Source organism: Coffea eugenioides, chromosome 4, assembly GCF_003713205.1.
Source record: "Coffea eugenioides isolate CCC68of chromosome 4, Ceug_1.0, whole genome shotgun sequence".
Lineage (NCBI taxonomy): Eukaryota > Viridiplantae > Streptophyta > Magnoliopsida > Gentianales > Rubiaceae > Coffea > Coffea eugenioides.
In genome coordinates, this window is record NC_040038.1 from 10,444,080 (window position 1) to 10,469,776 (window position 25,697).

The following is a 25,697-nucleotide window of genomic DNA, read 5'->3' on the forward strand; positions in this document are numbered from 1 at the left end:
GGAATTAGTCGAGCCGCCTTCGAGTCTTGACCCGGACACCCCTGTGTTGACAAAAAAAAAAAAAAAAAGAGGAAAGAAGAAGACGGAGGCTGAATAATTTTTAAAAATTTTAAAATTTTGTAAAAACATCGGTGATAGTTAGGTCAAAGGAATTTGAGTATCAAAAATAAAAGGAAAAATAATATAAAGGAAAAAAAATTAAATAATAATGATAATACATCACTTGCATGTCACATACAGGCTACATGTGAAATTTCAAGTTAGTTTAAAATATAAGAGTGTTATATGGACATTTCAAAATCATAAGGCTACATGTGAAATTTCAAGTTAGTTTAAAATATAAGAGTGTTATATGGACATTTCAAAATCATAAGGTGTCTGGTTAATTTTCGGTAAAACCACAAAGCGGTTTTTCATATTTAACCCTACTAATAACAAAATGCAAAATTACAAGTTTGACATATTTGCTTAATGCCTTTTGATTTTTAAAAACAAAAATACGATAAATGAATATAAAAAGTGTTTGTGCTTTGAAACAAGATAAATAAGAAAAAAAAAAGAGAAAACACCACACACCAATTTTATTTTAAATTTCAAAGTGACATGCGCATTACATGCATCTATTGAAGTTGTTTAATACTCCATTATTCACTGTGAAGATACTTACCATAGTCTCCTATTGAATAGAGAAAATACTCAAGGAGAAAAAGTCTCGTCTTATTGCTTATTTCACAAAAATTTTCAAAGGTATTAAAAAAATGCACATTTTCTTCTTCTCATGTTTTGGCAAAATTGCAAGCACCAGTGCACTATATTACTTTTTACACGAGAGAAAACAACAAAAGAAACAAAATAAAAATTAGATGATAAATTTGGATAAGAAAATTAACTTTTAACTTGTATCAACATTTAAAATTCAAACAAGAGTAATATAAAGAAAAACCAAATGTAGGAATAGTAATTTTAGTATAGGAGATTATTTGACACACTTTAACTCATCCTGAAGTCTCACAACACAAACAAGAGTAACAAAATAAAAGCAAAAACATGAAAATATATTTGCATAAGGAAAGTAATATTAAAATTAACTCATTTTAATGTCGTTAAATGCTCAAAGAAAAGAATATATATGAATTAGAGCTTAATTTGGCAACAAATAACTAACTTAGATTACGACCGCTTCATCGTGTGAGTCCATCTGTAAAAGTATCATTTCATCGTGTGAGTCCATCTGTAAAAGCATCACTCCATATGCAAGATATGAAAATACACCTGTACAAGGAAATATTATTAAGTTTAAATTATTCCCATGTCGATAAATTTATAATGAAAAGAATGTAATTCAATTAAAGTTTAATTTAGTTAACATGCACCTAATTGTGAAAATCCACACCCAAAAGCATAGTCACGCCCAAAATATGAAAATAAATCTGTACAACAAAATATAACATTTACCTTTAACTCATGCACCTAAAAGCATCATTACTATCCATAACCAAAATATGACACTAAATTTATATGAGGAAAATAATATTGATTTTAGCTCATTGTCCTGCTATTAAATTCTTCATCATCAGCAGCAAAAGAATGTTAGGAGTTGACTACAGCATAATTTAGCCATCCATTACTAAAAATTGTTATTGGAGTACAGCAAAGTTCAGGGACAAAGGAACCAAAACTAGTAGCTAGCTATTCAGCTCCTGACCATGTATGTAATTGTATATCCAATGCCCAGAAACATCACTTGACTCATCTTCCCAATATAAAAACCCCCCAACACCCACAGCCAGTAAATCCCCACACCAACCAAAAAGCTAAAGAACAAAAGTAGAAAACAGAAAACCTTTCGCCAAAATCTAATACTATAAAATATATTTTTCTGCTCTGCATTTGTTTACATTTGTTTCATAATTTTTTTGGCTTTTAATTATTGCAATCTTTTTCTTTCTTTTCCTTTCTCTCTGTCTCCGCAAGTCTCTGTCTCTGTCGCTCTCGCTCTATCAGAGAAGAGAAAGAACTCAAAGCCTCAGCCATGGTTTCTACGAGAAGAAGCGGATCCCTCCCGTCCAACACCAGCAACAAGAGATCATCTTCTTCCTCTGATAATAACCCTCCCTCTCCAAAGCGTCCCAAGGTACTCCCAAACATTTCTCCCACCTTTTTTATGAATTTTTTTCCCAAGAGAGAGATAAAGGAGAAAGATAGACAGGGGGAGAGTGAATTTTCTTTACGGGGTTTACTGGATTGATTTGATGGATTTCTATAGTTTTTGAAGTGTTTTAAGAAATGGGTTCTTGTCATTTCCTGATTTTTCTGAGGGGTCCTTGAAAGTTTTGATTTTGATTGATTTTTTTGGATTGAATTTTAGGGGGAAAGTAGCAATGCAAAGGCATCTGAGAAATCAACTGCGGAGAATTCTAAGGAATTGTGCTCTACTGATCCACCTGGATTCACAGGCGGTGGTCCTCCGGCTACTGCATGTGGCGGCGCTGAGGTTGTCAGCCACCCCACTAGAGTTGACCCTTCTGCTACTGTCCCTGCTGCATCCCTTGCCACTCCTGTTGCTGAAGGTACCTATATCTGTATTTCCTGTTCATTTCTTGAATAAGCTGTTGAGTTTTGCCGTCAGAAATCGATTAATTTCTCGGTTTTCTTGCTACAATAGGGACCACCCCGGTTATTTTGGACAAGACCAGAAGCTCATTTTCATCATGGAAGCAGCATCAGGGGTATGAAATGCCAGCGCCCTGGTGTAGGTTACTATCACAATATCAGCAGGTCAATTCCTTTGCTTAGAAATGTGCTTGTTTTTAATTGTTGTTTTGAGCTCAAGTTTGATTCTTTCTATGCAACTTGAAATGGATGCACAAAAAAGAAGAAAAATTTTTGAATGAGATTCAATGGTCTGCATTTGCTATTCTTTTGCTGGAAATTTATAGATATGAAAAAGGTTCGGACTTTTAACTGACCAATTGCCATATTTGGGTTTTTTTTGCAGAACGCTACTGTCTCTGTCAATCGTACACATTTTTTGATCGGACCAGGCAAGAATGCCAATCTTCTTATCAGGGATCAAAACGTTAGGTGTACAATAAGGCTTTCAAAGGTACTACCTTCTAGTTTCAGTGGAGTATTTATTGCATGGCTAAAATTTCAGGTTGGATAAGATGAATGTTCATGCGTGGCTGTTATTTAAAGAAGGGACTAGTTTGAGATTACCTGGATTGGGTGACTTTGTGAAATGTAGATATAGAAGCTTGAGGTTTGTATGAGATTAATTTCATGATATTCATGTTGCTTGGTTATCCTTTTGCCTAGGCTAACAAAGAGCATTTCCCTCTTTCTTGGGTATCAAAACTAGCAGAGCTGCAAGGCATTGTGTAGGAATATTAGATTGAATAGTAGATGATCTTTCTCTTCTCAAATAATCTGAATTTTGGACTGCCTTTTTTTGGTACAAACTAATGCCGGTTTAACATATTTTGACTAACAATCCCATGATTTTATGAGACAATTTTGGCTGAATCCCAAGACTCTGGCTTTTGAGTCAATTAATCAAAGGATGAGTTCTTTTATAAATTGGACATATTTTTTGTTCCACTAGGATCCTTTTTGCGTATTCCTTTATTTCTGTGCACGAAATCTGTATTGCTTTACATACTAGATGATATTTGTTATCTGTGGATGAGCAGCGTGCAGGGAGTTCTGTAGCTCTGCTTGAGAGCCGAGGAAGCAAAGGATCTGTGCAAGTCAATGGAAAGACAATAAAGAAAAATACTAGTTGTGTTCTCAGCTCAGGGGATGAAGTGGTCTTTGGTGATACGGGAAACCATGCTTATGTATCCTTTTTGCCTTTTGGGATGAGAGCCTCCATCAAGTCCATTGTTTTGTCTTTTAGTATTTCCACTTCTTAAATTGCATTTATTTTTTGACAGTGTGGAAAATCCTTAATGTTTCTCTAAATAGATTTTTCAGCAACTTCCATGTGAGCTTGTAGGGAAGACACCCTCATCAGATCTTCAAAGTAATGTGGGAAAACTATTGCATGTTGAAAGACGGGCTGGGGATGCTTCAATTGTTGCTGGTGCTTCTATATTGGCTTCGCTTTCTAGTCTGCGGCAAGATATTTCACGCTTGAAGACTACATCTCAGGCTAGTGGTAAATCCTACCTGGGGAATGACCTAGCTTCTTCTCCAAATGCAAATGAAGATGAGCTTGATGGCCTGGAAGTTGATTCAGCTACCAATGTTAGAGGAGATAATGCTACTGAAAGCGGGGCCAACAATGCAATCATAGAGGCAGGCAATGTAAACTTCTTCCTGGAAATTTTCTTTTGATTTATCTATGAGCCAATTTGCTTATTACACAAAATTGAGCAAGGAAATGTGAAAACAGATATTGGATGATAGAGAGTGGACAAGGGATTCAATGCCAGCATCGACATCAGGGATGTCTTTACGATGTGCAGTATTTAGAGAAGATATTCATGCTGGTATAATTGATGGCCGTGACGTTGAAGTTTCATTTGATGACTTCCCATATTATCTCAGGTTGGCATTCTGACATATCATATGCCTGCATTTCTTCAACGTACTATAGGCTTGAATTGTCAATTTTCCTTAATTTCTAGTTCTTTCTGCTGGATTGCATTCAGTCATTCTTATTTTTGTTGTTGATAAAGCCTTGGAAGATTCAGAAATTACTTATGTGATTGTTAAGTAGGGGCACTTGACATGTTGGATAAGAGGTAGCTTTTTAGATGATAGGGTGGTCGTGATGTGGGTTTCTTAACCAAGGAGGCACAAGGTAACTTATCCATATTATTATCCTTAATGGGCTGTGATGTTTCTACTAAGAAGGCCTATATCTTATGCTTGGCAATAGAAGGCAGCATGGTTACATGCTCAAAGGCTCCCAGAAGTAATATAGAAGGTTTCTACCATTTATAGGTGAATCAGTTGTTTGTTCCATCCCCCTGAAACACTCCGCACCCTCTGTCTGCTGCCTTTCATAGCTTGCCTTGGCACTTTGAGTCTCCATTCTACAAGTTAAAATGTATAATTGTGGTTATATTGGGCAAATATAATATCAAATGTCATGTTTAAATTGGGTTTGGTAATCAAGCTTGGAGAAACTAGAGGAAAAAGAATTTGAAGGAATGTTGATGTTGATCTGTGTACACAATAATATGCATGACTGCTGAGGAAAATTCTTGTTTAACATGTAACCTGTTTTGAGCTTCAGTGAGCTTAGACTGGTGACACAGTTTCTCTGAAAATGCCTTTGCTAGTGATAAATTAGCTTACATGGCCTTCTGACTGGTGACGCTGTTTAGGTAAGATAACAGTACTGGCTTAACATAAGTGTCTTTGTTATGTAGGGACAAATGTTACTTGGAATTTAAAATTAAGCAGAATGCTGGACAAATTATTAGACGGAATAACATATAGAGGGGAATTGCATGATTTCATTTTTGTCCGTTACAAGTTTTAAAGAATTCTGGAACTGCACGTTCCTGAGTGATCCGCTAGTGGTCATTACTTTATTTTTCTTAACCATTCAAAGTTGGCAGTAAGGGCATCTACTGTCCTTGTCACGCTTTTTTTTTGGTTATTTTTTGTTTGTTTTGCTATGATCCTTGTCATGCTTGCATCTATAGTATAAACATAAAAGCTTTTGTAAAGGGACAGAAATGACTTTATAAATAAATTAAGTTTTTCTAACCTGGTTCTAAGCTAGAATCTGTTGTTTGATATTGATTTATGTTAATATACGATTGCTTGCTGTCTATTTCGTATGGTGCATGGGCTACTAAGTAAAACAAACTTCACTTGCTGTTGACTCCATTCTTCCATCTATCTTCGGCTTATCTCTAATTTGTGTTTATGGTAATTTTTTCAACATGCAGTGAGAGTACAAAAAATGTGCTCATTGCAGCTACATATATACAGCTGAAGCACAGGGAACAAATTAAATACACCTCTGAGCTTCCAACTGTGAATCCAAGAATCTTACTTTCTGGTCCTGCAGGTCTGTTACAATATTCTGCGGATTATTTTTGTTACATTCTTCTTTTTCCTGCCACGTCAAAGTTTGTTTGTCAGCGTGGAACTTATATTTATATTTGCTTTATCAGGATCTGAAATATACCAGGAGATGTTGGCCAAGGCACTTGCTCGTTATTATGGGGCTAAATTGCTTATATTTGATAGCCACTTGTTTTTGGGTGTAAGACACATTTATTTAGATAAGATTTTTTTTTTCGGGTTTGATCTTTTCATAAATGATTTCTACAGTTTGTTTTTCCAATATTTTTACATTATCAGTTTAACTTTCAGGACACTGAAAGTTTTTTATAGTAGTTAGTCCCTGATATCATTCATATTGTTATCATCTGCATTCTGAGAAGATGCATTTGGTGTCATTGATTAAACCTATTTTGTTCTCTAGGGTTTGTCTTTTAAAGAAGCTGAACTACTGAAAGAGGGTTACAATGTGGACAAAATCTGCAATATTGTGAAAAAACTTTCTGGAACCTCTGACTTGACCAAGGGCATCATGGCTTCATCTGGTGAAGTAGATACAACACTTGGCTTGGAGTCCCAACTGAAGTCAGAGACCGACAATTCACCTACCTTAGCTGGGACATCTAAGAATCCATCGTTTAGAATTGGTATATTAGTTTATGGTTTATAAGTTAGTTCCATATTAATGTGCTATGCAATACCATGTGAATTTAGGACTTATTCTGTATTTTTCACCTGACATAACTGAAAATCTGGATTCCTAGGTGATAAAGTGAGATTTATTGGTTCCACTTCTGGTAGCTTGTATTCATCTCCTACAAGGTAAATTTAGCATGTAATTCATCTCTAAATTGTCTTCTGTTTTTTAGTAAATGAGAAACATTGTTTCAGTGATTCATTATTTAGTTTAAGTGGATTCCTTGATTTGTCTGTCTTTATTGGTGGTGTTTCTTACTAATTGGTGTTCTGCTCACTGAGGTTTCTGTCTTTTCTGTTAGACTGGTGTCTTTGTTAGATATATACTTGATTGTAATTATAGAAGTTGCTCTGGTTGGAAAAACAACGCTGTTTAGATCCAGATATTTTCCTCTTATGTACAATATGATTGTTTATCTAAACGAAGTTTTATTTTTTTATGTTTTTTGGCTGCTTAGGGTCCTCTTTGTGATTGCAGGGAACTTTTCTCTTCACATGTGCCTGTCTCTATAAAGCAGTGATCTTCTTTTCCTTTTTGTGGTAATGACTTTGTGGCTAAATGAAATAGCTGGCTGTCAAAGATGACAATTAGGGAAGCTAGACATCAACTGGGTGTTCAATTTACTCCAAAAGAAGCTCCACTAGAATTTTCCAAGTTCAAGCCTAATTCTTTGTTTTGCTATGAACTCTGTCCACCACATTTTTTCCTTTTCTTTCTCCTCTTCTGGCCTTCTATTTGATATTTCTAGTGATAAAAGTGCTCTTTATCATTTGAGTTTGATACTGGAGTCTAATCTAGGATGAGTCTGACAGTTCAATTCATAGTTTCTCAATCTCATGCTTGGTGAATCATTTTTTTCCAGGCTGTAGTCCTGTGATATCCCACATCAGTGGGATAGAGGGGAATGACTTTCAATATTAGTTTGAGCCCATGGGGTATCTAACAACCTGGGTAAACCATTTTGAGCCCGTGGATTCCGTTCAAAGGTTGTTGGGCCACGTCTTGGGCCCTGGGCGTTACAAATCCAGTAATGTGTAGTTCTATCAAGATATGTGATGAGTGATGAGTTTAATTATACTGATGCTGCAGCAAGCTGGATTAATATGGAGTATTTGGGGGTTTTAATCTGGCTATGTTAAGAAGATATGCTTTGTCACTCATATTATATGAAGTGATGCTTTAGACAATATAAATATATTCAATAAATAATGACAGAAAGAAAGATCGTAAGACTATCAATAAAGTATGGTTTATCTTAACATGTAAATGCAGCCTAGTAGAGTTCTGAAAAGTGAGGCCAAACTTTTCTGGACATGTGGTGCCCAAAGATTTTAATTGTTGTCTTTCAAGCAGCGGAGAGAGTTTTTGTTTGAAAATGAATTGTGTAATTATAAAAATGTAAACCAGAGAGACAAATTGGGTTCTTTAAACCAAATGAAAATTGTATTTGTTGCAGAACTTAATGGATACTAGTGCAGCTAACAATTATATATTTTTTATTTTTCTTTCCCTTTTTGTGCCTAGTTGGCTTCAAAATTGTAAACCATGAACTTACTTAGCATTTCTTGCATCTCTGTTTCTAGTTCTATATTGCGTAATTATGTTGCTATTGGTTTTCATATGATTTGTCACGAGTGTTTATTTATGCTAATGTTGGTTCCTTCTCTGTCGTGTCGTTTTAAAGTTTCTACTGCATGCAATCTCTGCTCGTTTGCTGTATATGACCATTAATTCTTGGCCTAATTTCTAGGGGCCCCGTTTTTGGAACGCGTGGGAAGGTTATGTTGCCTTTTGAAGATAATCCCTTGTCAAAAATTGGCGTAAGATTTGATAAACCTGTAACAGATGGTGTTGACTTAGGAGGTCTTTGCGACATGGGTCATGGATTCTTTTGCAATGGTATGTCCAACTAGAACTGATACCCATTAACAGATGAACCCAAGTTTCAATGTCTCCTGATTTCCATAAAATGTGCGAGCTAGATTTGGTTTTTGACAATATTCTTACCCTCTCTCTCTGTCTTTCCCTACTTATAGCCAATGAACTCCGTTTGGAAGCCACGGGTTCAGAAGATCTGGACAGGTTACTGATTATCACATTATTTGAGGTAGGATTAAATGGATATCAAGTGAATCAGATTCTAGTAATATCGCTTTTTACAGTTTTTCATCACTGAAAATTGTCTGTGTTTTGCTAGGCTGTCTCTAGTGAGAGCCGAAATTCCCCTTTCATTTTGTTCATGAAAGATGCTGAGAAGTCTATGGTGGGGAATTCTGAGTCATACTCGACTTTCAAAGCCAAGCTTGAGAAGCTTCCGAACAATGTTGTTGTTATTGGTTCACATACACATACTGACAATCGTAAGGAAAAGGTACTGATGTCACTACGTGTACTGACTTTCAATGGGCTGTATTTTTTTATCCAACTTGTTACTGTAATGGCCTATATGTGCCATAGTGCCTTGTTGAGGCATTATGCCGTTAAGAAGCATGACATCCGGAGTGATTTTTTTTTCCCTTAGGTTGTGTGTTTTTTCCTGAGAAAACTATGTGGGGCTAGCTGGGTTCACTTTTTTAAAGTCTTTTACAATGAATTTAATTTTGATAAGACAAAGAAGGTAGTATATGGGTGAGCTGTGTGGGATCTTGAAAGTGACTTTTAGAAGAGGTTTTGAAGGTGTATTATGTACACAGATGGTCGTTCTTTTGCCATAGATCATATCTCTTTCTGCCTTTCTATTTCTTTTGTTGTTCTTGTAATAATTTGTAATGTTGAATGTGTAGGTATATTAACTTAAATCACATCTCTCTTGGGCATTGAATTACTTAGAAATTCAAAGAAATGATAGAGGGTAGAAATAGCAGAAGAAAATTTGAGTTTAATTTCTAGCATTTCAGGCATTATGTTCAGAAATTTAGTTCTGTTTAGAAAGGATATTTCCTGTCATGGAGAACATAAAAAAGGCACATTACATGACAGTTAAACAATAATTAATCCCCTACAATCAGGAACAGGAGTGCAAGTAACTGATTATTGGTTATTTAAGCGCTTCTGTCTTAAAAAGTTTATGCCTTAAATTGTGGAAGCGAAGGACATGCCAAACAACTAGAAATGAGGAAATGAAACAAAAATAAGAACATGTTAATGTTTGCTATTTAGGCTTTTAGCAAATCCATTCTTAAAACTTTCATTTTCTCCAGTTGCTTCCTGGGATTCCTTTGGACATTTGGAGTGGGGCTGTAGAACAAAAACAAATTGTTTCGTAGATCCATTCAATTTCCGTCTGTAGTATTGTGTTTTAATTTGACTCATGGTTGTTGCTTTGCTTCTTTTCAACTTTGGGAATCATTTTCCTTGTTGATGCTATAAGAGGAAATGCTCTCTTACTTGCTTGGAAAGTTGTGGTAAAGGTAGTCCTTGTAAGCCTTGTAAATTTGAGGTGTGTGAAATGTTCTTAATGATTTCTGCCGCAAAGTTGAAAAAGATATGTATCTAAACAGAGTAAGAAATTGATCTCAAAACAATTGCAGAATTGCAGTTTTGTTGACTTAAGTGATGTTTAGTGGTGAGAAAGAGGATATCTTTCTAGATGCCGAGGGTGCATGATCTCGTTGTACAATAAACATGTGTTTCATTTGACGATGTATTCTCACTTACCTATCAGCAAAATAAAATGATTTTGATTGCCTAAAGGCAGCCTTTATTATGACTGATTTTATTGGCTTGTGCGCATGTGTCTCAGAGTTGAAACTTAATTTACTTGCCTAGATGAGTCAACAGTCTATGCTTCTTTACTAGCTTATAGTTGAGAATGGGGCTTAACTTTTCTCTTTTTGTATATTCACCTTCTATACCTCCTGCAGTCACATCCTGGAGGTCTGCTTTTCACAAAATTTGGGAGCAATCAAACTGCTTTACTTGATTTGGCGTTTCCGGTAAGATGTACATTTTTCGGATTTGAAGCTTTGTGAATGTATCTTTGGCTTATTATAATCATTCATTCAAAATGTTGCTCGGGTTAGTTGAAGTTGCTTCATGCTTTAAATTGTAGTTTCTTTGGTCTGATTGTTCCTTTGCATGTAAAGTGGAATAACTTAAACTTTTTAAAAATTAAAAGGATTTGAGATTTACAAATAGAGCTTCTATTGGAGGTTTTATTATTCCTGTCTCCCTTGTAAAGTTTTGAATTCACTCTGATGCATACTTTCAGCCATTAGTGTCCTATTTTCTGAATGCCAATTTTGTAATAATTTATTCCATCTGCCAGAAAGGTATGGGAAACTTAAATCATGGTAATGCAATATAAAGGACAGATAGTTTACTAGAGAAGCACCAAGTATTTGTCACATAAGCCACTGCTTGATAATTACCTCGTTTAGAGTGAGGTCTCAGTTGGCTTTTGTACCTCTTTTATGGTGACAGTACTTCAAAGAAGAATAATATTGGATTTATGGGATTTTATGGTGTCAAAGCCTTGTAATGTACTGGTAAACATGGAGATCTAGATTGGTTGTTGTTGAAACTTGAGAGTTCCTGTTTTGATAACGTTTGTGTGTCTTGAACAAATTTACTGGTGGTTTAGGGTCATCTCAGTTGAGGAATAGTGATGCCCCAATGAACGAAGTGGCTTGGGTTTTTCCTGTTGGTCTTTGATAATGCTTTCTAGTATATGCTTCGAGGGGAGAAGATGTGTAGCAGAAAAGTCAGTTGCCTGAGTGCACCAGCTTATTGTTGTCATCCCAACTCTTTGGTTCTGGAATACTGTTCTATTGAAGAAGAATGGAGAACAAAAAGTACAAGCCAAAGAATAATGAAAAGAGAACAATGTAAAATGAGAGATGAAGAAAATAGAAAATCCTAATTGTAGTAGCATAAACAAGCCTATTCTAGGTTTGCATGAACACCATATATCTGCAGAAGAACCATTTTGCAACGTAAAAAATCTTGAGGTACAAAATGAAGTTAAGATGGCAAAAAGAAACTTGGATATATTTTACCATTTATTGGTGCAATTTGTGCACTTATGAAAGCAGGTTTTTTTTTTTTTTTGCGTGCGCATGTACGTCTAGCTAGTAATTAGTAAACAAATTGTACCCTACTATTAAATTATCTGTAGAGAAGCTTTTTAGGAGATGATTATTTGTTAGGCTGCTTTTTGGAATTTTTGCTCCTTTGATTTACAATAGATGTCTTTTGCATTTCCTGAACCCTTTCTCTGTTTAAAGTTGAAACTCCACCTTTGGTTGTTAGTATTGATGTATTATGCATTTGTGTTCCTTGGTCGATGTTCCTACTAGTTGTCATGTGCATGCAAACTGATCGTCATTTTGGAACCCTGGGACTGGACTTTCCATAATTCCTTTCATCTTGTGCTGCTTTATATATAATTTCTGAATTGCTTGTGTGCACTTTTATATTATAGGTTTTCTTTTTTTTTTTTCCTACTAAATAAGTGCTATATCTGATGTAAATGAAAATTCTGATAACCTCAGGATAACTTTGGAAGGCTACATGACAGAGGGAAGGATGTTCCCAAGGCAACGAAGCTTCTGACAAAACTTTTCCCCAACAAAGTGACCATTAACATGCCTCAGGTCTGGGCCAAAACTTTAGATAATTCTTTTGCTTTTCAATTTGTGTAATCTGATTGTGTGTAACCATTGTAGGATGAAGCTCTCCAAGCCAGTTGGAAGCATCAATTGGAGCGAGATGCTGAAACCCTCAAAATGAAAGCAAACTTGAACAACTTGCGAACAGTGAGAAAATTTTCCAGGATTATATAAAATATTTACCAACTGCTGCCTTGGCTCATCATATCATAATTTTTGTGAAACTTCCTATTGCAGATAAGCTGTTTAAATTCTAAAGCGTTAAACAAAAAAACTCATGGTTTTGGTAAATCTAGAGACCCAACTTTGTCTGGATTTATCTTGTTTTGAACCGGATATAGGATCATTGTTGTGATGCTTATGACACATTGTCCATCATGGATTCTCTGGCAGTTACTTTTCAAGCAAAGAACTATTGCTCTCTCAGAAGTTTTTCAGAAGATATAATTTTGTAGATATAGTTTTTCAGAAGTTTGGTTGTGAAACCTCCTGCATCTTTTAAAAATTATAACTTCAAATCCTTGGGATCTGAATGATTATTCAAAATAATTTGCACGACCAACCCATGTTCCTATGCGTATACGTCTGTGTACATTAATGCAGTGCCTATACATTCACTAGTATCAAAGTGTACATAACTGAAAGATAACATTTACACTTTCTGCTTATATATTATAGATTGTGGATTTTTTACCAGCTATCAACTTAACACATAGTTAATCTTGGCCACTAATTCTTTGGACTAATAATTGGTTCTGCCATGAATCCCTCTGATGAATTGTAAATCTTCTTTTCTGTTTGGTCAATAGCGTTTGATGGATCTCCTTTACTCTTTCAATATGAATAAAATGGTTTCATGATTTGTAAATAGTTTATTAATCTGTACATATATAATTCGTTATAGTTGTTTAGTAGGTATTGTTGGTGCTGCTAACTAAGGATTAGCTGGAACCATTGGAACCTATACTAGACAAGGAGTTATGTATCTCCTTGTTTATTTAAGTTTTGTTGGTTCTTAATATCCAAGCCTGGTAATTGAATCCATCCATTTCCAGCAAACCTCAGATTTCATCTTTGTACAAGTTGGATGGTGAAATTGCAATTATTAGGTTGGGAGGAACTAGGAATATTTAAATGCTGATATGGTGCCTTGGAACTTGTGAAATCTTCAAATTTATTACTTTTTCCAGTCAAAAAACGAAAGAGTTACTATTACCGATTCAGTTGTTGCAGATAAATGGATAAGAAATTAAGAAAATAAGCCATGAAGAGTAACGTGGCCAAATGAATAATGTTTGTGGTTTGCATGGGCAGATACTGCCCTTTCTTCAGGGAAATGGAGAAAACGTGTTTAAGTTGATTCTAATACAGTGCAATTCAGGCCAATGAAAGTGGAATCGCATAAATAATTTAATGTCTTAATGCTTCAATTGCTGCTTGAATGCTGAATACTTTTTCTTCTACTTTTCTTTTCAGAAATCTCTGAAGCCTTGAATAGAATGTGATAGAAAGTGTCTTGAGATTCCGTGCTTGGTGTACTTGTCAACCTGCCTAAAACAGATATTATTGTGCTAAGTGGCCATGATTTGCTATTGAACAACAAATTTTCTCATGGATTGTTTGCAGCATATCAAAATATTAATTGCCTGTCTGATTAACATTTGTGCGATTTGATTGGTGCCAAAATCAGTCATAGACGTAGTCTACATTGGCAAATTTTGGCAGTTTTCCCATCTGCTCACATCCCCCAACATACTCAAACATTGATCCTTGTACCTTCTAATCATTATATTTTGTTTGCCTATTTAATAAGATTTATAGTTAACAGTCTTTTTGTGTGTATAGGTTTTGACTCGGACTGGATTGGACTGTGATGGACTTGAGACACTGTGCATCAAGGATCAAACACTGACAATAGAGAGTATGTATTTTGTTTAACCCTTTTATCAGGAGATGTATTTATGCATATAATAGTCGAAGCATGTTTGTGTTTATCAACTTATCAATGGAGTCAGTTTATTATGAGGTTAAATGTGTGTTAAAATTTCATCTTGGCTTGTTACTGAAGGTGCGGAGAAGATAGTCGGATGGGCATTAAGCCATCATTTGATGCAGAACACACAAAATGATTCAGAATCCAGGCTTGCTTTTTCAACTGAGAGGTGACAGAAATATGACTTGCCTTTTCTAATTTGTTGTTTGGGGCATTGTATTATGGGGTGACACCAGTTTTGGCCAATCTAGCAGCATTCAGCATGGGATTGGAATTCTACAAGCCATCCAGAATGAGTCCAAGAGCTTGAAAAAGTCACTCAAGGTAATTGTTATTTCAAACTCCTTGCATGAGGGAATAGGCCTGAAAAAACAATCTCATGATGTGCTAATATTCTGTACTGCTCTCGCTGTGTACTCTTGAGAAGGTATTCATTTGGAATTTTTGAACTAAAATTTGTTCCTATAATAGGATGTTGTGACCGAGAATGAATTTGAGAAGAGACTTCTAGCAGATGTTATACCTCCCAGTGATATTGGAGTGACGTTTGATGATATTGGAGCACTAGAAAATGTCAAGGATACACTGAAGGAGTTGGTGATGCTTCCTTTACAAAGGCCTGAACTATTCTGCAAGGGTCAATTGACCAAGGTTTCATTTGCATACCCTTTATTAGCCGTAATTTTTATTTGAATGAGAATTTGGGAGTTTAGTTTAGTTTTAGATGTGATTGACTCTGACTCTCTCTGTGTCACATGCCGCACATTACTGACAGAGAGGTCATATTATTTGTTAGTGTATTTAACCTCCCCAGAAATTCTTAGTTTGGTTCTGTAGAAGTTGTGATTGATGAACCATAACAATGTTTGATTCAAGCTTTTCTTTATTTGCAAGTTGCAGAATACAACACTGTTTCTATCTTCTGTTTGCCCTTTATTTGTGAATTATGTGAATACAATAGTTTCTATCTTCTGTTCTTTTTTTTTTTTGGGGCCTTCGGGGACATTTTCATTTTCATTTCATGAACTGCTGCTTCATTGTTTCATTTGCAGCCCTGCAAGGGTATACTTCTATTTGGGCCACCTGGTACAGGAAAAACTATGCTTGCAAAGGCTGTTGCAACTGAAGCTGGTGCAAATTTCATCAATATTTCCATGTCAAGCATTACGTCGAAGGTTAAAACTAAAATGCTCTACTTTTATGGTTGTCATTTTTGATGATTTTACTGTTGGATAATGCTTTCACTTTCAATGTCCAAGCTGCAACTTGTAATTTGCAACTACTGCAATTTATCATTGTGCATATTATATCTTTAATTGTTTCCACTTCTTTAATTTTGCAGTGGTTTGGTGAGGGTGAGAAATATGTCAAGGCTGTCTTCTCATTAGCTAGTAAAATTGCACCAAGTGTTGTCTTTGTCGACGAAGTAGGTTTCCAACAAAAGCTATACGGTGCATTTTTTCAAATTTTAAGAATTTGATAACTTACTGATCTTTTTCTATTTTGAATTGCTTGAATAGGTTGACAGCATGCTGGGGAGGAGGGAAAACCCTGGAGAACATGAGGCTATGCGTAAGATGAAAAATGAATTTATGGTCAACTGGGATGGACTGCGAACAAAAGACACGGAACGAGTTCTCGTTCTTGCTGCTACAAACAGGCCTTTTGACCTGGATGAAGCAGTTATAAGAAGGCTTCCGCGCAGGTAAACTACTAATCATCTATGTCTTCTGCAGTTTATTGATATTGATGAGCTTGTGGTGTTTCTGATGCTTTGTGTACCTAGTAATGATTTTCCTTTTTTCTTTTTTTTTTTTTGCAGGTTGATGGTCAATTTGCCTGATGCTCCTAACAGAGCAAAGATTCTTAAAGTCATATTAGCCAAGGAAGATTTGTCTCCTGATGTTGATCTGGATGCAGTTGCAAATATGACTGATGGATATTCCGGAAGTGACCTCAAGGTTTTTCTTTCTATCCAGTTTATGTAATAAAATCAGCACTTCAGTGTGATGGTTACAAGGGCTCTGATATGTTTAACTTGAAACCTATGTATTGCAGAATCTATGTGTTGCAGCTGCACATAGGCCTATTAGAGAGATTTTGGAAAAGGAGAAAAAGGTTTGTCCTTTTCTGGTGTTAGAGAAGTTCAACTTTTTGGTTTGTCCTTTTTTGACTGGGTCTGGTGCATTTCTCTATCTTATTGCTGCTATAAACATGAGATTTTGTCCAGGCTTGTGCAAGATACCTCTTGCCGACTTAGCTTAGGAACTTTTAGCGGTTCCTTTTAAATTGCTCACACCAGAAATTTCTTCCTGATGTTGAAACTTGATGCAGTAGCGGTTGACATCATATTATCTTATTTCTGGTACATGTTGCTAGGATTCATCAGTTTCCAGGATTCAATCCTGTTTCTTAGATACATTGAGTTATGCTGGGGCCATTTAGATTTTGGGAAGTAAAGATATGTTTGCTGATCTTTTAAAAGAAATTGATTGGTTATGGTCTGGTCACAGGAGCATGCTGCTGCATTGGCAGAAGGTAAACCTCCACCAGCTTTGAGCAGCAGCGGTGATATTCGGCCCTTGAACATGGAAGACTTCAAGTTTGCTCATGAAAGGGTGAGATTATCTCTAGAACTGTAACATACATAATAACGTCTTGGTTGTGTTGTGAAGTGATTTTCTAAGTCCACTCTGGTTATAGGTTTGTGCTAGTGTTTCATCGGAGTCCATAAACATGAATGAGCTTCTACAGTGGAATGAACTGTATGGTGAAGGAGGTTCCAGAAGAAAGAAGTCCCTCAGCTACTTCATGTGAATGGCGTTCACCTGTACAAATTGGTTCTTTCTATTTCAAATTTTTGTGCACCCGTGCTGGATCCCAGGCAAATTGTTGCTCTTGTGGATCTGCAGTCCAGGGGCCTTGTTTGTACAATGAAGTATAGGTTTCTTAAAGTTAATAGCTGTACACTCAAGTTAGTTTTGAGAGGCTACAATGGTAGATAGAGCTTCTTCCCTGTTTTAGAATATGGCCGCTATGACTGTGCTGCCATTATTTTGTTTTGTTTCTCTCCCTTGCTGAAAGTTAGAAGAGGACTCCCCCCTCCCCCCCGGGACCGAAAAAAAAATATCGAGTTATTTCTTTGACGGAATTTGTCAAGAAATCTGTTAATTATGTGCATAGATTCGTTGTTATTCTTCATTCTGATATTGGAATCACAATAATAAGCGCAATGTTTGTGGTTTCAACTGTCTTTTGTGACACTTAAAAAACTGTTTGAATTCTTTACCTGTTGCATGAGTTTGTGGATCTCCTTCTGCTTCACAAGAAGGGAAAAAAAATTACTTTGTTAGATAGAATTCACAGATCATGTGCTTACATTGCATGCATGAAGATTGTTCATTCTCGAAATGGAACAAATACTTTCGAATGCATCATAGTTTAGGCACTTAATCCATGCTTCAGGTTAAGGTTTTACAAGAGTTTACTAGTTGGTCTGATTGGTCCCATCTGTGTTTCTTTGGCCGTTGTACTAATATCTCTCCTTAACAGCTTCCTTGGATTTAAAGCAAAGGAACTAGTTCTCTCCTCTCTCTCTTTTTTTCTTCCTCTCTTACTTCCAGACAATAGAGGAAATGTTCATCTTAGATAACTGAAAATGGTTTTGATAACATGTTTAAAATTGGCTTTAGATTGCTAGTTGTGCTTGGCCTCAAGATATATTATTGTCTTTGGTATATAAGAATGTAAAATTACTCTTCACAGTGATTTTTGTCTTTGTGGAACATGAGCAAGTAAAATGAAAGCCTACTCCCTTAGACCAAAAACCCTCGATTACATATAAAGAATTGTGGGCTGTTCATCCTATTTTGTGCAGAGGCACTAGTTGCTTGTTTCTTTTGTTCTTTTCTAATTCATGCAATAATTTTTTCGTATATACCGTTACAGTAGAATTTATGAAAAATGGGTCTAAAAACACGTAATTCAGACGAAATCTACACTCATCTATTTTATTCGTACAAAGTCGAAGTCATTTTCACTGTTTTGGTCTTCAATCTTTCCCTGATGGGCTATTTTATGTCAAAATCATAATAGGGTAAGTTATTATCCTTGTCTCCACCTCCTATCTTCCTTTTGAAATGTTTAGTTGGCTTAATCAAAATTTTCAAGTTGGTCTAATATTTCTAATTTTCTACCTTATGTCCCTATCCTCTAGAAACTTTTTTATTATTATCTATCATACTCAAGCTTATTGACTCCAAATATAAGTAGTTACACAAGCTTCATATACAGAGATTTCCCATCATTTTGATCAAATTTTCCTATATGATGTTTATTATTTGAAGCTCCTTTATGGAATAACTTGTAGCCTTAAAATTTGCTACAATAATCTATCTAGAAAATCTACAAGTGTGCTTAAAATATGTCTAGAATGTAAAATTATAAATTGTGTCAGCAAAATTTCTAGATCTCGAAATTGGCAAATTAGCAACCTCCAAAACTCCTTGCTCTAGACATATTTGGAAAACATAATTTCAAATTCAGACGTGTGTATCCAAACTTGTTCAATTTTTTTAAGTAGAATGTATTCCCTGCTTAGACTTTCATTTTAGCTAAATTAGTCATAAACATCTTTTGGAAGGGGGGGGGGGAGAGGGGGTTGAGGATTTAGGGTCTGTTTGATAACATAAAAAAGTGCTGAATCTGAATTTTTTCAGACATTCAGATGTTTTGAGTGTTTGATAAATGAAAATCTATTTGCTGAACTTGTTAAGCAGTGCTGAACCTGTGTGTATTTTTTTCAGCACAAGAATCCTAATTGAATGCTTAATTCTGATAAGAATCAATAGAATTACTTCAGCTATTTTATCTTATCTATCAAATCTACCCTTGTTTGTTAATTATGTTCATAATTCTTATCTAATTAAACAACATAATATTCTCTATCTAACGATTTTTAGTTTCTCTTTTCTCCCTTTTTAATGACTTTCACATATTCTCCATACTCCTCATATAATATATTTAATCTTTTATATTAATTTGATTTAAAAATAAATATTGTCATTTTCATACCTAACAATTTTAAACTAATTAAATCATAGATTCTATTTTTTTTTTGAATGAAAGTATATAAGGGCAAAATTGTCAAATTAAACTTATTAAGCATTCATCTATAAATATTTATCAAATTGTATAAATAGGTTTAGCATTAAAATTCAGACATTCATATATTTTTTTCAGTGCTTAAAATTCAGCAAATTAATTGTTTCAGTATTCAGATTTTAGAATTCAGACTTCAGAATTCAGATTCAGTTTTATCAAACGGATCCGATTTTGTCGCTTAATGTCAAACCTCAACCGTGGCAAGAAGAACGCATCCCGCCGCATATAGGGCTGCCGATGCATTAGACCATGCTGTTGTATTATATAGCCGGCATAAATTGCTCTTTAGATCACATTATCTTACAACGGAAAAATACAACTTTTTATGCCCAATTAACGTTTGCAGTGTGGGCCAATTTCATCCTTAAAATTTCAGTTAAAACACATTTATTCTCGTACTTTCATAATTTCGACCAATTAAGGACAATTGAAGGATTGCTAATCAATTCGAACAGATATCATCAAATGACCAATATGCGCAGTAAGTAATTACATTATTAACACTTAATTCATGATTAGGTTATAAAAGCAGCACCATAATTTAGGGTTGGGCCTATTGTTACTCTTTGTTTGGCAGTTATATTTTTCTGAGGTTTTTGTCAACCCAACGGATTTTTCTACTAACAGGGCATGCCGTTTAAATGATGATATTCCATCAAAATTGGCTAGCAATCCATCAACGGTCCCCAGTTGCTCGAAATTATGAAACTATGAACACGATTTTTTTCTTTCATAAAAAAGGATGATTTTCATTTCAATATCTGCACTAATAGCAGCAAGTACATCAAACATGGCACGTAGAAGCATTTAATGCATGGCTGGGTATCACAGCATCTTCTGTGTAAGTGCAAAGAAGCTGCAAGTTGGTGCTGCAATGCTCCTAATGAGAGCTAAACAAGCACGGGAGGCCTTGAAACCTAACAGTCAGCTGGGAAAAACCAAAAAATGGCTGGTGATGAGAACCAAATGTAGATGGCGCTACTATTGGAAATCCTGGTAAATTATGCAGGGGCAGGAGGCCTGATTAGGGATGAATCAGGGTGCTGCTAGTCGGGGAATTTGCTATGACATGCTACCGACATAGCCGCAGAAAACTTTGGACACCAATGATTGGATTGAAACTAGCTTGGCAAGCAAGGCATAAACAAGAAGGAAGATGATACTAGAATCAGATCCACTCACAGGATTCCAGTTGATTGAACGAAATCTATCAGACAGCGTCTACTTTAACTTATTCAAATAAAGTACGGAAATGTTTCAATTTCTTGAAAGTTAGTTTAGCCAATTACTTTCTGTGAGTAGTGGCATCAATTCACATAACTACTACTATTATTCAATCACTTTGTGTAACTTAGTTGACGATTATGGTCAGTCTCGGCATATTGGTTGTCAACTCGGCGAGATCCAAATTTTTGAAACATTTAACATTCTAAAAATTGTAAAACATATGATAAACAAAAATTAAAAAAAAATTAGCAAAAATAATAAAAATTCGAGTTGATTCGAAATAACTCGGGGCGACTCGGCCGTTTCTATTCGTCTCGAAGACGTCTCGGCCAAGTTCTCGGTGATCCATTATCTCGGAATCATCTCACCCCAGTATCGGAACGGAAGGCACTGTTTTGGTGACGACTTGGCCTGAGTCTTTGAACCATGATTCTGGTAGATTTTTGTTGATGCATCTGCTGCAATGCAACGTTAATTTGCTTCCTATCTTATGTACTGATATCCTAGCAATTATATTGGTCAGCTTATACAGAGTTCACAAGTGAACCAGAATTGGCTGGGGTAAAGATTAGGGTACCCCTTGATGGTCAGCATGAGGGCTATGAAATAACAAAACTACGCAAACTCCATCTCTACTTCTTGGCCGTTGTACCAATCTATCCTTACATCTTCTTTGGACGAAAAGAAAAGTAAGGGAGATACTCTGATCAGTCTCAGATAGTATGGGAGTTTAATGAAGCAAGAACCTTAAAATGGAAGATTTTTGGAAGGTTGTTCAATACTTAAAAAAATATTGTTGCTTGGGGACCCAAACTTTCATATTGGTAGCCAATTGGCTGGCTTTTAAGGATTGGTTCAGGAAGCATTTCTCTTGTTGGGAAGCAAGGAATCAACTTATTTGGGACGATAAGAAAGATGAACGCCTACCCCCTAAACAACAAACCACCCTCGATCTTCAGACTTGCAAGGACGTTGGCCATGTCGCAAATTTTTATACCAAAAATTTTGCTCAGAGGCAATAGTTGTTTGTTTCCATGCACTTTTTGGATAGGTTGATAGTAATATTTTGTTGCTTGGGATCCAAACTTTGATATTGGTAGCCCATTGGCTTTTAAGGAATCAACTTATTTGATAGTATGTGGGAACTGGGAAGCAGGGAATCAACTTATTCGGGATGATAATAAATTTTGTCCTCGTACCATTTTAGACTGGATATCTACTATATGATGCAAATTATCCTTGCCGTCAAAGTCAAATCACCACCAAATTTATTCTCGGAATGACAAGTAATCTGAACCATCATTTCAGATTATCTACGTAAATTTATTTACTTGCATTATAAGCACATTTTTTTATATTTTTAATTTTATTTTCATCATGTCAAAAAAATGTTATGATTATCCTAAATAATCTCCTATCCAAATACATTCATTGTCTTTCTTGATTGCGGTATTTGTCTAACATTCAAAAAATCCATCTTATATTAGACCTATTCTTTAAGATAATTTGTCGGTCTCTATTGATGATGTAATTTTGTTAAAGGTAGATAAGATTCAGGTGTCCTAATACATTTTATCATATAATGAAATTCCCATTTCCTTAAAAATAAAAAAAAAAGATGTTGGAGAGAAGTGGAGTGAAAACTAAAAGTCAATTTAAAAATGCTTCTAGAAAATTCTAATTTACCTTAAACAGAAAGAAAAAACTAAAAACAGAAACAAATCATATTCTGCTATTTCCTTTTGAAACTTTTCTTTTGTCTCACAACCTTACTTTTTCTCTTTTCCCTTTTCCCTTTTCTTTTTCTTTTTATTTTTTTTTATTTTTCTCTTTTTCTCTCTTAAGCTCCCAAATTAGGCTGAAATGTTGATTATGGGTTTGATGACTTGTTTAAAATTGGCGGCATCTGTCTTTAATTGTGCTTAACCTCAACGTGTTATCCTCAACATAAGAATGTAAAATTACTCTTCACGGTGATTTTGGCTTTCTAAAACTTGAATAAGAAAGATGAAAGCCTATCCCCCAAAACAACAAACCACCCTCGATCTAATGTACTTACAAGAATGTTGGGCTGTTCATCCCATTATTGACATAATCACATACGGCCATCTCGCAAATTTTATACCAAAATTTTGCAATGAGGCAATAGTTGTTTGTTTCTTATGTTGTTTTCCAATTCATGCACTTTTTGGTAGCCGTTCACTACATTTATCTATGGGATAATTTCATAAACCTTACAGGAGATTTTTGACTATTTCACTGGCTTCTCACCAGATTTTAAAAATTATGTTAACCTCCTTTAAAATGTATTATTTTATAACATATATGTCCAACTAATAATTAAAAAGTGATATGAGAAGAGAGAAGACAATATGATTCCATCATTACCCGTTATTTACTCAATTGTTTAATTAATCTAATACCAGTCTAAACATTAAAGAAAATACTAAAATTTGCTATTTATTATCAGGGATTAAATTACATATGGCATCAAAAATAGTATATCATTATATATATATATATATTTAACATAATGTAAGATCCAAATTGCTCTTTTTAGTTATAAACTCACTGTCAAACAAGATCAACAACAAATGACCAAAAAAATCTATAACAAAAATATTACAAAGAGCAAATTTTAATACCATAAAAATCTTAGCAACTAACTTTAATATGTTGACAAAAATAGTTATGATGTTAAAGTTTGTTATACGTAATATTTGGTTACAAATTTTTTTGATGATTTGTTGTTGATCGTGTTTGATAATGAATATGTAGCTAAAAAGAGTAATTTGGATCTTATAGTAAGTAAATGTATAAAATGATATACTATATGTGATTTAATCCTTAATGATAAGCAGCAAATTTTAGTATTTTTTTTAATGTGTGGGTTAGTATTAAATTAATTAAATAATGTAGTAGATGAGGAGCAACAATAAAATTAGATTATTTTTTCTCTCCTAATGTCACTATTTAATTGTTGATTGGATCTAAATATTACAAGATAATTAACCTCAATGGAGATTAGTATAATTTTTAAAACTTGAAAGGAGGCCAATGAAATAATCAGAAATCTCAGTAGATGTTTTTGAAATTATCCCTTTATCTATTTATCTGCGCAACTTGCAAAAGTCCTTTTCGCTGTTTTGGTCTTCAATCTTTTCCTAGCGAGCTGTTTTTATGTGGAAATCATACTAGGGTAGGTAATCATCCTTGTCCCCACCTTCTTATATCTTCTTTATCCAATATTTAATTGGCTTAGTAGAAAATTTCTATGTACTCCACTGCTTCCCATTTTCTATCTCTCGTCCCATCTTCTAAACAGGACAATTAAAAACTTCTTTTCCAAAGCTGGAATACGAAAAATAATTGGTGGAGAGATGCTAATTAGAATCCTAGTACAGGCTCCTTTGCTTCTTTTGCCGAAAGTTGCTGCAGTAATCAAAGTTCTCAGGCATTAAAAATCAAGAGTCTCTGGCTATACCAATTAAACCTACTATTTTATACCCCTAGAGGATTAATCCATTCCGCCGTCCTCCCTAGTTATTATCACAAAATATGTACACAACTTAAACCTTCTTGTCAAAAGTTCTCCATGCCCATGTAAGTTGGGCTTGGGGAACCTGCTCTGGAGGTTTGGCAGTGCTTCAGTTTTCTTCGAATCTTTAATTAACTCATCTGAATTCATCATTTTTCCTTAATGTAGAATAGGAGTGGGTGTAGAATAAAAATTATCGTATCGACAAAAAAAGAAATATTCGGCACTTGGGATTTTTTCTATTTTGGCCGCTGGCAATGACCCTTATCTCCATTTGTCTCCATCACCATTTTGGACAGCATAGCTGCTGAAAGTATATGGCAAGCGATTGAATTCTAACTTCAAAAAGTAATGCTAACATGAAACCAAGTGGTTGGGGCAGGTGTAGTACCAGTGAAGTCCTGGTACCATCATAAATTTATGAAAAAACATGGCATTAAGTTTGGTCAGTTTGTACGAGCTGAAAATGGTATGGGAGTTTGAATAAGAACAGAAAATTTTGAAGAAAATAGTAGATGACCTAGGCTTTGCATGGCTGGATAATGACACGATGACATCGAACGGTTGACAGTAAAGTCAAACCTAACGGAAAGTCAATTGACTGTGAAATCTAACGGAAAGTCAAACGATTTCAATTCGATTACAAATGGTACATTCATTTATAACTTTATAAATCCATCAAATTCATTTATATAGTGCTGCAACTCTCATAATAGTACTCCTACTCCATCAATCTACCCATGGTTCACATGTCATTTCGGTGCCAACCTCACTCTACACAAAAGATGCATTACTTTCATTGTAATGTGGTATTGCAAAAACTAGATCTCTTCACTCTACACAAAAGATGCATTACTTTCATTGTAATGTGGTATTGCAAAAACTAGATCTCTTTCTATTCTCATTTTGATATTTTTTTGCTTAGTTGGATTAGGCGGGATGAAGAAGATGATAGAGGTTGAGTAGTTTAGCACTAGTTGTTGCCAGCAGAAGAGGAGGAAAAGAGTGGTTAGTTTAGGAGTGAGAATGGTCGTTTTGTCCATCATTTACTTGTGCGGGACTAATACTAGTAGTTGTGTGTGTTTTATCTAACTATCTTGCGTTGCTAGATTGATTGATGTTTCCTCTTCTCCAAGTTTTTAATTCTGGTCCCAATGCTTCCAATATGATTGACCAAAAATACCCTTTAGTTTTGACTCAATTTATGTCTAAAATGACCAGAAGTTTTTAATCTTTACACTTTTAATTGTTTAGGGGCCAATCGAAGATAAAATTTAGATTAGGGACCAAAACTTGACAATAACGATAGTTTAGGAGCTCCTTAAGGTTTTTTTTTTAAACTTTTTTTTTCCCTCGGTCCCATCAGAAAAGACCTGATTCTAAGGTCGTAACCGTATCATGAAAATGAGGAAAATGCAAAGTTCCTCGCTGGTTCCTCCCGTG

General features: G+C 35.1%; 1 protein-coding gene across 1 annotated transcript; it reads left to right on the forward strand.

The window, feature by feature from the left end:
* Positions 1-1,832: 1,832 nt before the first annotated feature.
* On the forward strand, positions 1,833-17,570 carry LOC113767713. Its single transcript, XM_027311890.1, has 28 exons — positions 1,833-2,134; positions 2,369-2,570; positions 2,666-2,778; positions 2,999-3,106; positions 3,693-3,839; positions 3,967-4,308; positions 4,397-4,551; positions 5,910-6,031; positions 6,138-6,229; positions 6,452-6,674; positions 6,792-6,849; positions 8,475-8,623; positions 8,761-8,831; positions 8,922-9,095; positions 10,588-10,659; positions 12,217-12,318; positions 12,391-12,480; positions 14,179-14,254; positions 14,402-14,495; positions 14,581-14,650; positions 14,798-14,977; positions 15,379-15,501; positions 15,669-15,752; positions 15,847-16,031; positions 16,149-16,287; positions 16,385-16,444; positions 16,840-16,944; positions 17,030-17,570. The coding sequence occupies exons 1-28, from the start codon at positions 2,033-2,035 to the stop codon at positions 17,141-17,143; spliced, it is 3,552 nt and encodes a 1,183-aa protein (XP_027167691.1). The 5' UTR covers positions 1,833-2,032; the 3' UTR covers positions 17,144-17,570.
* Positions 17,571-25,697: the final 8,127 nt, after the last annotated feature.

Coding starts and splice junctions, on each gene's coding strand:
- LOC113767713 (XM_027311890.1), top strand. CDS start 2,033: ATGGTTTCTACGAGAAGAAGCGGATCCCTCCCGTCCAACACCAGCAAC. Junction 3,107..3,692: donor GTACAATAAGGCTTTCAAAG/GTACTACCTTCT, acceptor GTGGATGAGCAG/CGTGCAGGGAGTTCTGTAGC. Junction 14,496..14,580: donor CTTGCTTTTTCAACTGAGAG/GTGACAGAAATA, acceptor CCAATCTAGCAG/CATTCAGCATGGGATTGGAA.